Here is an 18,167-nt window from a genome sequence, read left to right as displayed (position 1 = left end):
ATACACCTAGAAACAGAGTGCTTCTGATATTGAAAATCAGGTTCATCAATGACAGTTCTAAAAACTCTCTAGGAATGCCAGCAGAGCATGCATAAAAGAGATGAGCACCAATCAAGAATCAGTGCTAATTAGTGATACTTTTCAATTTCGCTTAAAAACCATTCCAAAATATCTTAACCAAACCTGTCCTTAGCTAGACAGACTAAGACTGGACTTGGTAAAGTGATTTTTAAAACAATCATCCAGGTGGGTTATTTCTTTTCTGCCATTTTTTTTCCTTTCATGTTGAAGGCTCCAGTCATGGACAAAAGGCCACACCTTAACTGAAATACAGAATTATGAAACAAAAAGAAAAGACAAGGGAAAGTATCTCCAAAATTTTGAGTGAAAAACTTGTCTTTTGAAATGAGCCAGGTTATAGTTACTGGGAATGCCAGGTTATAATTACTGGGAATGCCAGTTATAGTTACTGGGAAAGACATGAGAAGGAAGTGTTCCAAAGCTTCATTGTATAGGGAAAGAAGCAAGTATGAAAACAGTCTACTCTTGAGTAGCTGATGGCCACACAATAAGCATGTGATGCAGCAGCTTGCCAAGTATTGCATGGTCTAGCTAGTGGTGTGGGCACACAAGCTGCCAGCTCTTGGGAGCAAAAACCAGAGTAATACTTACAGAAGAAGGAAAGTGAACCAACATTGCGGAGCAGGGCTAGGGGGTCAAGTTTGGAAATTATCCAGGGAAAATTTATGAGGTGGACTGCTTACGACTCAACTCTGTCAGGTAAGGATGCAGAGCTAGAACTACCCTAAACTTGAGAGCAGTACTCCATACAAGAACAAGTCAATCCCTTGTATAAACAGAGTAACTTTTCAGAAGAGAAGAGGTTTCAACATCTAAACAGGAGACCCAGTTTCTTAGAGGCAGACTTACCTATTCCTGTAATGTGGGGTTTCCAAGAAAGAGTGTATGTTACAGTAATCATACCAAGTATGTTCACCGAGTCAAGAGGTGGAATTCCAGAACAGTCAAAGGAGAGACGAGTTATGACGAGTTTTGAGAGAGATGGGTAGAAACTGGTTACTGGAGGCATTAAACTCAACAAGATTTTGTGTACCCCACAGAGATATCATGTCCAAGTCTGAATTTACTGATGAAGCTGTGTCAAGACAAGCTGCAGATCAAGTGAAAGAAGTAGTAGAACTGAAGGAAGTGGATGAGCGCAGTGCTGAGTTGTCAGCATATGAGTGCATTGGATTATCTGTGGAGGAAAGGAAATTGTTGAAAAAAAGAGAAAAAGGGACATGCTGCTGATGGAGAAAAATGGGGAGGCTGATCCATCTACAACCACAGAGATAGATCAGACAGAGAGGAAGCTAGATATGAAGGAGCAAAGTGAGAGAGGGAGGCCAAAACAGGGGAACTTAGAGATGAGACCCTAATACCAAACCCTGTCAAAAGCCTTGGATATGTCAAGGGCAACTACACATGACTCCCCAAAATGTTTCTGGGTTGATGACCAGACATTAATAAGATAGGAAAGAGTATCACCAATGGATCTTGCCTTACAGAAGCCACACTGGTGATCAGAGAGAGGGCTGCGATTTTCGAGGTTTAAGGATACAAGAGTTGAGGAGGGATTCAAAGACTTTGGAAATGGTAGATGTTAAAGCAATAGGACAATAGTTACAGGAGTTAGAACAGTTACCCTTCTTAGGGATGGGATGTATCAGTGCATGCCTCCAAGGAAAAGGAAAAGTTTTGGTTTATATACAGAAACAGAACAGACAAACAAGCACAGGTGCAAGTTCAGAGGCACAGTCTTTCAGTATATGAGGATGCATGCCATCAGGACCATAAGCCTTGCTTGTATCCAGAGAAAGAAGCGCTTTTTCAGAGAGTCCGAAAAGAGATTAAGGGAAGGGGCATAGGATTAGTAAGAGGAGCATCAGAGGGTGAGGGAACGTTAAGAGTTGTCCAAGGTGGAGTTAGAGGAAAAATGGGAACCAAAAAGAGTTGCTTTGTCTATGGGAGAGAGCTAGAGTACCATTAGAGCAGAAAAGTGGAGAGAAGGAAAGCATCAGAAGTTGCTCTGGATAACCTTAACTAAAGATTAGAAAGCTATGTCAGTGGATGATGAGGAGATGTTACTGCACTTCTTTTGAATAAAGGAATGCTTCGCCTCACGGATAACGTGCTTGCAGAGATTACGGGCAGTGATAAGAGCTGAATGGGAACTGGAGGAAGGAGAGTTTTTCCAAGCCTGATATGTCTGATCCCTTGCCTGAATGGCTTCAGAACAGGAACGGTTGAACCATAGACTGGATGAAGAGGTCGTCTTGGAGGAAGAGTGGACAAATGCTTCCATTCCTGCAAGAATAACTTGCTATGCATTTGGCAGAGACAGAAGCATCACCACATAAGTGACAGCAATTCTTCATAGGAAAGTCAGAAAAGAACTTACATAAGTTATTCCAGTCAGCTTTGTTTGGGTGCCATTATTTACCAATTGGGGATGAGATTGTGTATTTACAGCAGGATGGACTAGAAGTGAAAAACAAATCCAAAATATTCAGAGAGTGGTCACAGCAGTCAGGAATATGGGTAGGCTGGGAGACAGTTTGCTATAAATCAATGAGGTTGGAGAACATGAGGGCTTTAATCCCTCCACCATCTGTATGAGAGGAATTCAACTATGTCCTATGATGAATGTTGAAATCCGTAAGGTAGAGGATCTGGGTTTGCGGATGAGAGGATGTCACAGTCTCATGGCAGGAGTTTAGATAGTTGAAGGATATAAAATCTATAGAATTAGGAGAAATAAGCAAAACAGAGGAAAAGTGTGGAAGTAGGGAGACAGACCTTGAGCCACATAACATCAAAGTTTGGAGACTCATGGTCCCTGAAACATGCAACAAGTGTGCTAATGTTGGAGTAAGCACAAACACCAACTATGAACCAAAATCATGAGTGGAAGTTATAGTTAGATATGAGAAAGGAACTAGTAAGAACATGATAAGCCAACTGTGTGTCAAACAGAGGTAAGATATTAGGAGAGGTACTAGACAGACTGTTCAGCTGAGGAGAGGTTACTAGAGACCATGAATGCTGATTGTGAATAGAAAAAGAGGAAAGTCTAACAGAGGGAAATGTTGTGGGAGGGGCCAGTACTACTACTGCCAGAGCCCTCCCTCTCAGTCAGTAGAATCAGGCAGAAACCCAGAGATTCTTAGCACCCCATGATGTCACGGACTAGGGGCCATAGATTTGACAGACTGTTATGGTGATACTTATAAGTGTTTGAGTGGACAGGAATTGCCACTATTGCAAAATCCATACCCAGAGGAGAAAGGCCAACTGTATTATTATCAAGGTGATATATGTTTTGCAAATATACATAAGAATAATGACAGTATAATCAATAACCATGTTCCTGAAGCAATCTGTTACTGGACTCCACCTGCATAAGTTTACATTGCGAGTGACAAGTAATCTTTGGTGGGACTGTACCACTGAGAGTACAGTCTTGTCAAAGAACGTCTCACTCTAAAGGAGCCGACATTCCTGCTATTGGAAGTAATGCAGTTCTAGGCTGCAGAATTCTCTTAAAAGAGGTCCTGCACATTTCTTTGTTGTCAAAAGAGGTTCTAGGGTAATTATAAAGAAATAAACTGGAACAATCTGGCCAACCAATGATCAGGTAACAAAACTTGTGCAAGATTATACACGATTATAATCAATTTTTAAAAGGATCACTCCACTAACCTACTTTTAAGTTTACCTTTAGGGAACAGTTACGGTACCAAATATTATTTGCAAGCTCTTCACCCATGGAAAATACAGCTCTTCAGCAATTAGCAATCTTTCCCTGTTCATTGTATCATATCCTTAAAACTGTAAAAAACAAATAAAAAAAAAAGAGGGTGAAGGCATGTACAGAGCATCAGATTGGGGAAGAGCAGTGCAGTTTCAGAAGTGGTAGAGGATGTGTGGATCAGGTGTTTGCTTTGAAGAATGTATGTGAGAAATACTTAGAAAAGCAAATGGATTTGTATGTAGCATTTATGGATCTGGAGAAGGCATATGATAGAGTTGATAGAGATGCTCTGTGGAAGGTATTAAGAATATATGGTGTGGGAGGCAAGTTGTTAGAAGCAGTGAAAAGTTTTTATCGACGATGTAAGGCATGTGTACGTGTAGGAAGAGAGGAAAGTGATTGGTTCTCAGTGAATGTAGGTTTGCGGCAGGGGTGTGTGATGTCTCCATGGTTGTTTAATTTGTTTATGGATGGGGTTGTTAGGGAGGTAAATGCAAGAGTTTTGGAAAGAGGGGCAAGTATGAAGTCTGTTGGGGATGAGAGAGCTTGGGAAGTGAGTCAGTTGTTGTTCGCTGATGATACAGCGCTGGTGGCTGATTCATGTGAGAAACTGCAGAAGCTGGTGACTGAGTTTGGTAAAGTGTGTGGAAGAAGAAAGTTAAGAGTAAATGTGAATAAGAGCAAGGTTATTAGGTACAGTAGGGTTGAGGGTCAAGTAAATTGGGAGGTGAGTTTGAATGGAGAAAAACTGGAGGAAGTGAAGTGTTTTTAGATATCTGGGAGTGGATCTGGCAGCGGATGGAACCATGGAAGCGGAAGTGGATCATAGGGTGGGGGAGGGGGCGAAAATTCTGGGGGCCTTGAAGAATGTGTGGAAGTCGAGAGCATTATCTCGGAAAGCAAAAATGGGTATGTTTGAAGGAATAGTGGTTCCAACAATGTTGTATGGTTGCGAGGCGTGGGCTATGGATAGAGTTGTGCGCAGGAGGATGGATGTGCTGGAAATGAGATGTTTGAGGACAATGTGTGGCGTGAGGTGGTTTGATCGAGTGAGTAACGTAAGGGTAAGAGAGATGTGTGGAAATAAAAAGAGCGTGGTTGAGAGAGCAGAAGAGGGTGTTTTGAAGTGGTTTGGGCACATGGAGAGAATGAGAGACCAAATTGGAGGTGGAAAGATGGAGTGAAAAAGCTTTTGTGTGATCGGGGCCTGAACATGCAGAAGGGTGAAAGGAGGGCAAGGAATAGAGTGAATTGGATCGATGAGGTATACCAGGGTTGACGTGCTGTCAGTGGATTGAATCAGGGCATGTGAAGCGTCTGGGGTAAACCATGGAAAGCTGTGTAGGTATGTATATTTGCGTGTGTGGACGTATGTATATACATGTGTATGGGGGTGGGTTGGGTCATTTGTTTCGTCTGTTTCCTTCTGCTACCTCGCAAACACGGGAGACAGCAAAAAAAAAAAAAAAAAAAAAAAAAAAAAAAAAAAAAAAAAAATCCGAGAGGGGAGGATTTCCAGCCCCCCGCTCCCTCCCCTTTTAGTCGCCTTCTACGACACGCAGGGAATACGTGGGAAGTATTCTTAATCCCCTATCCCCAGGGATAATATATATATATATATATATATATATATATATATATATATATATATATATATATATATATATATTTTTTTTTTTTTTTTTTTTTTTAAAAAAAAAAAAAAATATATATATATATATATATATATATATATATATATATATATATATTATCCCTGGGGATAGGGGATTAAGAATACTTCCCACGTATTCCCTGCGTGTCGTAGAAGGCGACTAAAAGGGGAGGGAGCGGGGGGCTGGAAATCCTCCCCTCTCGGATTTTTTTTTTTTTTTTTTTTTTTTTTTTTTTTTTTTTCCAAAAGAAGGAACAGAGAATTGGGCCAGGTGAGGGTATTCCCTCAAAGGCCCAGTCCTCTCTTCTTAACGCTACCTCGCTAATGCGGGAAATGGCGAATAGTTTGAAAGAAAAGAAAAAATATATATATATATATATATATATATATATTTATTTATTTTTTATTTGCTTTGTCGCTGTCTCCCACGCCTGTGAGGTAGCGCAAGGAAACAGACGAAAGAAATGTCCCAACCCACCCCCACACACACACACGTCCACACACGCAAACATACACACCCACACATCCCAACGTACACACATATATACACACACAGACACACACATATACACACATGCACACAATTCACACTGTCTGCCCCTACTCACCCCCATCGCCACCCCGCCACACACGGAATAACATCCCCCTCCCCCCTCATGTGCGCAAGGCTGCGTCAGGAAAAGACAACAAAGGCCCCATTCGCTCACACTCAGTCTCCAGCTGTCATGCAATAATGCCTGAATAAGATGAGCACATGCTAGTGAAATTACACCATAACCACAACCCACAGACAACTTTTGATCAGAGGTCTACTTACTTATTACTTTTTGGTACCATTTACACAGAGTTATACATCAACATTCATTAAGTCAGTATGCACGGCAATGAATGCATTTTAAGTTTTGCTAAATCTTTTAGGTAGATAAAACCTCTTCACAGATAATAGTGTCACAAAGCAATTGTATTACACGAGTAAAAAGAAAATCCTTTCAAATTTTGTGACTAGCTGAGCCACTCTAAAATTATGCTTACCCGAAACTGTTTGAAGAGCCCATTATCACTCTCCTCTTCCATTTCAGTATGATCATGTTTCTTAGCAACAAAGAAACTGGCAAATTTTTTCTTGAGCTTATCTTTTTGTCTCTGTTTTTCCTCTTCAGCTTGTTTTCTTGCTTCCTCTTTCTGCCTCTTTTCTTCATCTTTCTGTCTCTTTTCTTCCTCTTTCTGTCTCTTCTCCTCCTCTTTCAGCTTCTTCTCTTCTTCCTTTCGCTGCAGGTCTTCCTCTTTCTTTTGCCGCTTGGCACTGTTGTTTAAACCAAATTCAAATACAAAATAATTTTGTTACAAATTTTTCAAGTATTGTACACAATGTAAAAATGTACATATTACCACTTTTAGTGTGAAAAGATATGAAACCATGGATGAAGGATTTTGAGAAATGGCCATTGGTCTGGCCTCACTTTGGTAACCCTACTTTCAAGATACTGAAATATAATAATTGCTAATGACATTTCCCATCATTTTGATGGAAATAACAACTAAGTGGGGCTACGATAATCATGGGAAAATGTCTCGCATTCATACTTAACAATCCTACAAAAAGAAGAAAAAAAAGTACTGATCATTTTGAAATTCATTGGACCCATCCAAAACAATACATCTTTTACCATGTGTACATAATACTGGACTTTCTTCCCTGGACAGTACCCCACAAGCCATGAGAGATGTGTCTGATCTGGGAGCTGGAAACCTCTTAACCATACACCTTTCAGATGAGAAAAATACCTCTCACCTTCGTTAACCATCAACTCAGTTTGGTCCAGGTCTGCCACATTGATAACTTCCAATCAATAATGACATCAAGAAAATGCTGATCCATGGCTGTCAATACCAACCTACTCCATAATTCTGAGCCCACACTTCAACCTGATACTGATCACTGTCAATTCAGAGGAAGTTTTTTAAAATGGAGAGTGAGGAAGGATAAACACACTTTACTGAAGAGAGGGGAGGGAAGAGGAGGAAACACAAATTGAGAAAAATACTCACGGGACACCATTCTGGAGAGAAAGCATTTTCATACTTCAAAACTTACTTTTCTCTCATGTCAATTTGTCCCAAAACCCATAAGAGAATACCATCACATCAAGGGAGGTTTACAGAAGAAACTCAGTTAGGTGTAAGTAATAAATAACACAACTTTTTTATGATCTCAACATCCGTCTTGACATGTATAAACTAGATCCTTTCATAATCAAAAGAAATGTTAACATGGAAAAGTTAATGACTAAATCCACAACCTGAGCCTTGCCTTTGGTGATCAAACACTTGACTTCGGTGACCGGACACCTGCCTTTGATTATGACATTTTTTACTTCACACTCCCACCTGACCCTCACTTGATGAGGTTATACACCTTATAACCTTATTTTCATATTATCATTTTGCTTTGTCGCTGTCTCCCACGTTTGCGAGGTAGCGCAAGGAAACAGACGAAAGAAATGGCCCAACCCACCCCCATACACATGTATAGACATACACGTCCACACACACAAATATACATACCTATACATCTCAATGTACACACATATATATACACACACAGACATATACATATATACACATGTACTTAATTCACAGTCTGCCTTTATTTATTCCCATCGCCACCTCGCCACACGTGGAATAACATCCCCCTCATGTGTGTGAGGTAGCACCAGAAAAAGACAACAAAGGCCTCATTCGTTCACACTCAGTCTCTAGCTGTCGTGTAATAATGCCCGAAACCACAGCTCCCTTTCCACATCCAGACCCCACAGAACTTTCCATGGTTTACCCCAGACGCTTCACATGCCCTGATTCAATTCATTGACAGCACATCGACCCCGGTATACCACATCGATCCAATTCACTCTATTCCTTGCCCGCCTTTCATCCTCCTGCATGTTCAGGCCCCGATCACTCAAAATCTTTTTCACTCCATCTTTCCACCTCCAATTTGGTCTCCCACTTCTCCTCGTTCCCTCCACCTCCGACACATATATCCTCTTGGTCAATCTTTCCTCACTCATTCTCTCCATGTGACCAAACCATTTCAAAACACCCTCTTCTGCTCTCTCAACCACACTCTTTTTATTACCACACATCTTTCTTACCCTTTCATTACTTACTTGATCAAACCATCTTTTTTTTTTTTTTTTTTTTTTTTATACTTTGTCGCTGTCTCCCGCGTTTGCGAGGTAGCGCAAGGAAACAGACGAAAAAAATGGCCCAACCCACCCCCATACACATGTATATACATACGTCCACACACGCAAATATACATACCTACACAGCTTTCCATGGTTTACCCCAGACGCTTCACATGCCCTGATTCAATCCACTGACAGCACGTCAACCCCGGTATACCACATCGCTCCAATTCACTCTATTCTTGCCCTCCTTTCACCCTCCTGCATGTTCAGGCCCCGATCACACAAAATCTTTTTCACTCCATCTTTCCACCTCCAATTTGGTCTCCCTCTTCTCCTCGTTCCCTCCACCTCCGACACATATATCCTCTTGGTCAATCTTTCCTCACTCATTCTCTCCATGTGCCCAAACCATTTCAAAACACCCTCTTCTGCTCTCTCAACCACGCTCTTTTTATTTCCACACATCTCTCTTACCCTTACGTTACTTACTCGATCAAACCACCTCACACCACACATTGTCCTCAAACATCTCATTTCCAGCACATCCATCCTCCTGCGCACAACTCTATCCATAGCCCACGCCTCGCAACCATACAACATTGTTGGAACCACTATTCCTTCAAACATACCCATTCTTGCTTTCCGAGATAATGTTCTCGACTTCCACACATTCTTCAAGGCTCCCAGAATTTTCGCCCCCTCCCCCACCCTATGATCCACTTCCGCTTCCATGTTCCATCCGCTGCCAGATCCACTCCCAGATATCTAAAACACTTCACTTCCTCCAGTTTTTCTCCATTCAAACTCACCTCCCAATTGACTTGACCCTCAATCCTACTGTACCTAATAACCTTGCTCTTATTCACATTTACTCTTAACTTTCTTCTTTCACACACTTTACCAAACTCAGTCACCAGCTTCTGCAGTTTCTCACATGAATCAGCCACCAGCGCTGTATCATCAGCGAACAACAACTGACTCACTTCCCAAGCTCTCTCATCCACAACAGACTTCATACTTGCCCCTCTTTCCAAAACTCTTGCATTCACCTCCCTAACAACCCCATCCATAAACAAATTAAACAACCATGGAGACATCACACACCCCTGCCGCAAACCTACATTCACTGAGAACCAATCACTTTCCTCTCTTCCTACACGTACACATGCCTTACATCCTCGATAAAAACTTTTCACTGCTTCTAACAACTTGCCTCCCACACCATATATTCTTAATACCTTCCACAGAGCATCTCTATCAACTCTATCATATGCCTTCTCCAGATCCATAAATGCTACATACAAATCCATTTGCTTTTCTAAGTATTTCTCACATACATTCTTCAAAGCAAACACCTGATCCACACATCCTCTACCACTTCTGAAACCACACTGCTCTTCCCCAATCTGATGCTCTGTACATGCCTTCACCCTCTCAATCAATACCCTCCCATATAATTTACCAGGAATACTCAACAAACTTATACCTCTGTAATTTGAGCACTCACTCTTATCCACTTTGCCTTTGTACAATGGTACTATGCACGCATTCCGCCAATCCTCAGGCACCTCACCGAGAGTCATACATACATTAAATAACCTTACCAACCAGTCAACAATACAGTCACCCCCTTTTTTAATAAATATATATATATACATATATATATATATATATATATATATATATATATATATATATATATATATATATATATCCCTGGGGATAGGGGATTAAGAATACTTCCCACGTATTCCCTGCGTGTCGTAGAAGGCGACTAAAAGGGGAGGGAGCGGGGGGCTGGAAATCCTCCCCTCTCGTTTTTTTTTTTTTTTTTTTTTTTCCAAAAGAAGGAACAGAGAATTGGGCCAGGTGAGGGTATTCCCTCAAAGGCCCAGTCCTCTGTTCTTAATGCTACCTCGCTAATGCGGGAAATGGCGAATAGTTTAAAAAAAAAGATATATATATATATGTATATTAGTGGAAGAGCCATTCTTCGTCTATTTCCTGGAGCTACCTTGCTGATGCGGGAAACAGCGACTATGCAGAATATAAATATCTATTATACTTCATCCATTCCAGGCACCACTCCACCCCACAGGAAGCAGCATCGCCACTCAGTAGCACCAGAAAAAAAAAAGAAAAAAAAAAAAAAAAAAAAAAAGAAAGAAAGAAAAAGTCCACACTCAGTCTCTAGCTGTCATGTGTAATGCACCAAAGCCACAACTCCCTATCGACATCAAGGGCCAACAAACTTTTTCCATGGTTTACCTCAGACACTTCACATGCTCTGGTTCAGTCCACTGACAGCAAGTTGACCCCATTATACCACATCTTTTCAATTCACTCCATCCCTTGCATGCCTGTCCCTTTTACATGTTCAGGCCCTGATCACTCAAAATCTTTTTCACTTGTCTAATTAGTTATCACACTGTAGCATCCCATTTCTTTCCTAGTTTCAGAAGAGTGCCAGGTCCAAAGGATTGCACGTTTCTGATATTCTACTGTGTGGCATATTATATCTTTCCACTGCCAATCTAAGAGTACCAGGTCCAAGGATTGCACGTTTCTGATATTCTACTGTGTGGTGTATTATATCTTTCCACTGCCAATCTAACTACAAAAATATAGTTCACAAACCCTCTTCCCTTCCTAAACTAACCTATTCTTCATTCATAAGGGGATTCATGTATCATCCATAAATATATACTTACTCTAATTCCTCCTGCCTTTTTCTCTTCATATCTTCCTTTATCTTTTCCTTTTCTTCCCTCTGCTTCTGCCTCTCTTCTTCTTTTTCTTTTCTTAATCTTTTCTTCTCAGCCAATATTTCTAGTTTCTTTTTCTGTCTTTCCTGCTTTAGCTTTTCTCTCACCTCTACCTTTAACTGCTTTTTTCTTTCTCCTTCCTTATGTTTTGTTGCAATTCTTTTAGGTCTCACATGACTAACAATTTTTGATCCAGATAAGGGCCCTTTAGGAGACGGCAAAGAGAATTCTGAATTCAAACTACCAGAATTTAACATTCTCTCACTTTCTTCATCTGTGTCCATTCCATCACCTTCATTTTTCTTTCCATTTGCCTCTTCATTTTCAACACAAGTATTCACAAACTCCTTTTCTTTTTCACAAATCATTTCACTACCTTCATTTACTGTACTTTCTACTATTTTCTCTTCCAGTTCTAATAATTCATTTTTCTTTTCGCCAACATCAGTACATCTTTCTTTATTGCATTCTTTAATTACGTTACCAATCTCTTTGGCTGGGTTTTTAACCACATTTAAATAATCAGATATTCGTCCTTTCACTTCCTTTACTTTTCCCTCCCTCACATCAAAAGTTTTCTCCTTTTTATCTTCTGATACAATCTCAGCTTTGTCACCACTGTCTTTAGTCTTATCAACCTCAATGGTTTTCAGTTTCTGTTCCTGTCCAACAGTTTTGTTTGATTCAACCATGCTGTCTTTCTTTTCATTTCCTCCCATATTTTCTTTCTTAAAATCTTCCTCCTGTTCCTGTGTGTTGTTTTTTACTTCTTTTCTTTCTTTGACCTCTTCTTCAAACTTTTCAAGGATTTTGGGTTCCTTAGCAACTATATTTTGTTCCTTTTCTCTATTCATTCCTTTATTCTTTTCAATGTCACTTTCATTCAATTCCAGTTCACAGTCTTCTCTCTCTATCTGCTCTTGATCCTTCATCTCAAGTTTGTCATCTTCATTGTTGTCCACCTCTTCCGTTTTCTGAGTCAATTCTTTAATTTCTTCTTTATTTTCAATTGATTCACCTTTTCTAGTATTATCCATTTCCATATATTCATTTTCAACAGTACTACATATTTCATCAAGTGTCTCAGAACTATCTTCTTTACTTGAATTCTTTCCAATAGAAGATGGTTTTGCTGGAGTTTTCTTTACTTCCTCCATATCTGCATCATTTTCCTTTATCACTCCAATATTCTCTGAATCATTACAGAAAGTTGTTTTCTTGACTTCTTTCTCTACATTCTCCTTCTCTTGTCTGTTACTTGGTTCAGTTTTACCTTCAAATTTCTTTCCTACACCATGTACTCCAACTGTAGCCTTTTCTTTTTCTGCCTGTTTTCCAGCATTTACCTCTGTTACTTTATCAGTTTTAGAATCATTACATTCATTTCCATCTGCTTCTTTTTCCACATTCTCCTCTTCTTTTCTACCATTTATTTCAATCTCTTCACTTTCATTTTCTGAATTAATAACATTGTCATGATTCTTTACTTCACTTATATCCTCCAAATTTTCCTTCTCCTCCTTATCAGATAATTCCTCTGTTGAAGTAGATATCACTGCTTGTTGTGTCGGTTCCTTGCATAAAAGTAAAGGCAGTAACTTACGGATATTCTCAATAGATTTCTTTTTGGCTTTTGGGGCTTCAACTTCATCATCCACACTGGAGCTGACTTCATCATCTGACATCAGCTGACGACTGTAAGGAGAAATATAACTGAGTATTTCTGTGGTCACATAAAAACTACAATGTCCAGTAAAGTAGAATGTTAAGATGCCAATAGAAAAAAAGCAAAGATGAAGATTTTATGTGGGTTTACATAAGTTTACATGAGAAAGAAAGCCAACAGGGGGCCTGATTGACCCACAACTAGGTTGTCTTAAAAAAAGTTTAACTTGACAAGAAAATGCAATTACAATCAGTAGTTTTTTCAGCTATCGCTGATTCCCTGCTGCTGCACATTAGCCTTTTAGTGCCCCCATTACCGCTGTCGTTTATACAGTTTATTTCTGGAAGAAAGTTGACTGAAAAGTTTGTAGAAAATACGACATTGTTCTGAAAAGAGGTGAAAAAGGAAGGAGGTGGATGTAAGATAGGAAATGTGAGAAGGAAGGGAGTTGCTGAATCAAGGTGAGGAAGTGAAAAATGGAAAGAATATTTCAAAGAACTGATGACGTGGGAGGTAAGGCAGCAGTTGTAACATGCATGGGTACAGAAGATGGAAGGAAAAGAATACAAGTACAGGTGCAAGTTCAGAGGCACACTCTTTCACTATAAATGGATGGATTCCATCAAGTCTGTAAATCTTACCCATGTCCAGAGAGAGAAGTGCTTTACTTTGAAAAATGATTACAAGGAAGGGGCAAAGGATTAATAAGAGAAGCATTTGGGAGTCAGGGAAAGAGTCATCCAAGGCAGAGTTAGGGGAGAAACAAGAACCAAAGAGAGTTGTTTTGTCTATGGAAGAGACAGCTATAGTAACAACAGATTGGAAAAGTGAAGGAAAGGTAGAGCAAGAGAAGTTGTTAACGATGCTTTAGCTGAACAACAGAAAGACCTATCAGAGGTGGAGAGAGGTTATCACACTTCCTTTCAATATTGGAAGACTTTGCGTCATAGATAACATAATTGCAATGATTACAGACAGTGATAAATGGTAAATGGTGTCACAGAGTTTTTTCAAGACTAATATGTCTGATTCCTTGCCAAACAATTTAACAGAAGAGCCAAAAAAAAAATGTTCTAGCAATACTGCACATTCATATGTACTTCTATTCAGACGATAATGCAAAGGACTCCAAAAAGCACCGAGGTTAATGGGCAGATGTGCCATTAGAAAATTTTCAATCATAGTACGGTGAAGGAAACATTAAGTTTTGGTAGCTATTCATCAATAAACACACACACACACAAAAGAAAAAGGCCTACATGAAAAGATAGTTCCAAAATGTTTTAAACAGCTTTCAGCCAGAGCCCAGAAATTTTGTTTTCCATAATAGTATAAACCTGACTTGGAGTAATTCATTAGAGATTATCTATCAAACTGCCTCACAGTACTTATCCTGTTTCATCTACAAGTACTACATAACACATGGCATGAACTGAAGTCAGCTTCATTGATCTGAGGTTCAAACCTTCATTATCATAACCTTTTCAGATAAAAAAGGATTATTAAATATCTAACATACAGTCATATACATCTGTGAATAGGTAAATTCATAATAAGATCTCACCTGGATTTGCTCAACTTCTTGTTATTCTCCAAAACATGTGACTTTTTCTCTTTTGATGAGGGTCCACCCCTTTTCCTTTTTCTCTCAGGCTTATCAGAATTTTTTTGGTTTACTTTCAATCTTATCTGCCTTTTGCCTATCTTCTTCTGGACCTTCTGCTTTTTCTTAGAGGCAGGTGCATCCAGCTTGACCTCAATACCAACAGTTTTTGTACAGCTTCCAGATACGCCAGACCCTGATAATTTACGTTTTTTCTGAGTAGGCAGGCTAGATGTTTTCTGTGGGGTCTTGGAATCCAAGCGGGCAAATGGTAAACGACCTGAAGACAGAAATTTATCTACAGAAAGGAAAACTGTGTACAAGAAATAAAATTTTCTTACCAAAAGCTTTCTGAAAAACACTTACTGCTCCTAAAATTATAATATGTAGTATCATCAGTACTAAACAGAGAAAACTGTCCTAAACTTACTCTGCTTGAGCTTCTTCATCAAGGGGCTTTTCAAGGGAGTTCTCTCCACTTCACCAACTGTAAAAACATAAATGCCTTCATTGTAAATTACTTAAAGTAACTAGAGGAATCATAATGCTACCACCTCTGTATAACTAAGTAGATTTCACACCTTGAGATGGGTGGCTCTGACTTATAAGCCTCAAACAAATATAAACCTTCACATCATATCACATTAAAATGTACATGAAAAATGTGAATTGATTTATGCATGTACTACTACTACTACTACTAACCACATGGGGGAAGGGGGGAGCCATTTCATGTGTGGCGGGGTGGCAACAGGAATGGATGAAGGTGGCAAGTATGAATATGTACATGTGTATATATGTATATGTGTGTATGTATATGTATGTATACATTGAAATGTACAGGAATGTATATGTGCAGGTGTGGGAGTTTATGTATAAACGTGTGTGTGTATATATATATACATATTCACTTTATTCATTATACTTTGTCATATCACATCACACTAAAAAGTACATGAAAAATGTGAATTGATTTATGCATGTACTACTACTACTACTAATCACTAAAAGGCTTAACTTCTTGAAAAGTAAATTTCCATGCAACCATAACAAAAGTATTGTACCGCAACTCATGAAAATTAAATGTTTATGTGACCGTAACAACAGTAATGATTTTAAAAAAGTATGTGTTATCACCAAGAAAGCATCACATTTCCTGTGGTATTACAGAGCCACTGAAAGAAAAAACACATGAATTGTAATGACTGATATCCTAAAAGTAGCCTCTAACTAAAATTCCACCCTCACTCATCCATAAATGTAGGACTAGGTACTTGTACTCTTTATCTTCACACACGTCTCATTTATTCTGCCAGTCTTCTCTACAATTTACGTCATTCAAATGTAACGTTTTACCATTGCCCTTTTCTCATATTTTTCTCCATTCAAACTTGCATCCCAACTCATTTGTCCCTCAACCCTCCTGAAGCTAATAACCTTGCTCTTATTCACACTGACTCTTGACTTTCTCCTTTCACACACATTTTCAAAGTCAGTCACCAACTTCTGCTGTATAATCAGCAAACAACTGACTCACTACTCAGGCCCTCTCATTCCCAACACACCGTATACTAAGTATGCCCGGCTCTCCAAAACTCTTGCATTTATCTCCCTAACCAACCCATCCATAAACAAACTAAATAACCATGGGGACATCACACACCCCTACCGGAGACCGACCTTCACTGGGAACCACTCACTCTCTTCCTACTTGTATGTGTGCCTTACACCTTTCATAAAAACTTCTCTGCTTCAAGCTGCTTACCTCCCACACCATATATTCTTAAGACCTTCCACAAAGCAAATGCAACATGCAAATTCATCTGTCTTTCCAAGTATTTCTCACACACATTCTTCAAAGCAAACACCTCATCCATACATTCTCTACTACTTCTGAAACAACACTGCTCTTCCCCAATTTGATGCTCTGTACATGCCTTCACCCTCTCAATCAAGACCCCCATACAATTTACCAGGCATACTCAACAAAATTATGCCTTTGTAGTTACAACGCTCACATTTATCCCTTTACCTTTATACAATGGACCTATACAGGCATTCTGCCAATCCTCAGGCACTTCACCATGCTCCATACATTCAATGAATATCCTTATCAACCAATCAACACTAGTCACCCACTTTCTTTACAAATTCAAATGCAATACCAATGACTCCTGCTGCATTGCTGTATTTCATCTTCCACACAGATTTCACCACCTTTCCTCTCTTCATCAAACCACTTTACATAATTTTCATTTTGCATACCACCCCAACCAAAACACCCTACATCTGTAACTCTATTATAAGACATATTTAACAATCCTTCGAAATACTCATCTCCTCACTCCATCACAACCTATTATCACTTCCCCTTTTATCACTGCATTATTTAATAATTACATATTCATTAACTTATATAATATTACATGTGGCCTTTGTTGTCTTTTCCAGCCCCCCACTCCCTCCCCTTTTAGTCGCCTTCTACGACATGCAGGGAATACGTGGGAAGTATTCTTTCTCCCCTATCCCCAGGGATATATATATATATATATATATATATATATATATATAGATAGAAAAGGTAGTAAAAGCTTTGCGGAAGATGAAAGCTGGCAAGGCAGCAGGTTTGGATGGTATTGCAGTGGAATTTATTAAAAAAAGGGGTGACTGTATTATTGACTGGTTGGTAAAGTTATTTAATGTATGTATGACTCATGGTGAGGTGCCTGAGGATTGGCGGAATGCGTGCATAGTGCCATTGTACAAAGGCAAAGGGGATAAGAGTGAGTGCTCAAATTACAGAGGTATAAGTTTGTTGAGTATTCCTGGTAAATTATATGGGAGGGTATTGATTGAGAGGGTGAAGGCATGTACAGAGCATCAGATTGGGGAAGAGTAGTGTGGTTTCAGAAGTGGTAGAGGATGTGTGGATCAGGTGTTTGCTTTGAAGAATGTATGTGAGAAATACTTAGAAAAGCAAATGGATTTGTATGTAGCATTTATGGATCTGGAGAAGGCATATGATAGAGTTGATAGAGATGCTCTGTGGAAGGTATTAAGAATATATGGTGAGGGAGGCAAGTTGTTAGAAGCAGTGAAAAGTTTTTATCGAGGATGTAAGGCATGTGTACATGTAGGAAGAGAGGAAAGTGATTGGTTCTCAGTGAATGTAGGTTTACGGCAGGGGTGTGTGATGTCTTCATGGTTGTTTAATTTGTTTATGGATGGGGTTGTTAGGGAGGTGAATGCAAGAGGTTTGGAAACAGGGGCAAGTATGAAGTCTGTTGTGGATGAGAGAGCTTGGGAAGTGAGTCAGTTGTTGTTCGCTGATGATACAGCGCTGGTGGCTGATTCATGTGAGAAACTGCAGAAGCTGGTGACTGAGTTTGGTAAAGTGTGTGAAAGAAGAAAGTTAAGAGTAAATGTGAATAAGAGCAAGGTTATTAGGTACAGTAGGGTTGAGGGTCAAGTCAA

The 18,167-nt window shown here is 39.5% G+C and overlaps 1 protein-coding gene across 1 annotated transcript in view; it reads right to left on the bottom strand.

Moving 5' to 3' along the window:
• The window catches only part of LOC139749535 (uncharacterized), a 73,859-nt gene that overhangs the window by 37,813 nt on the left and 17,879 nt on the right, over window positions 1-18,167 (bottom strand). Inside the window, 4 exon segments of the mRNA XM_071663511.1 lie at window positions 6,501-6,771; window positions 11,371-13,119; window positions 14,655-14,973; window positions 15,124-15,180. Of these exon segments, the coding sequence (XP_071519612.1) occupies window positions 6,501-6,771; window positions 11,371-13,119; window positions 14,655-14,973; window positions 15,124-15,180 (2,396 nt within the window).

This window comes from Panulirus ornatus, chromosome 7 (assembly GCF_036320965.1).
Source record: "Panulirus ornatus isolate Po-2019 chromosome 7, ASM3632096v1, whole genome shotgun sequence".
In the NCBI taxonomy this organism is placed as follows: Eukaryota; Metazoa; Arthropoda; class Malacostraca; order Decapoda; family Palinuridae; genus Panulirus; species Panulirus ornatus.
This window is presented reverse-complemented; position numbering and strand designations above follow the sequence as displayed.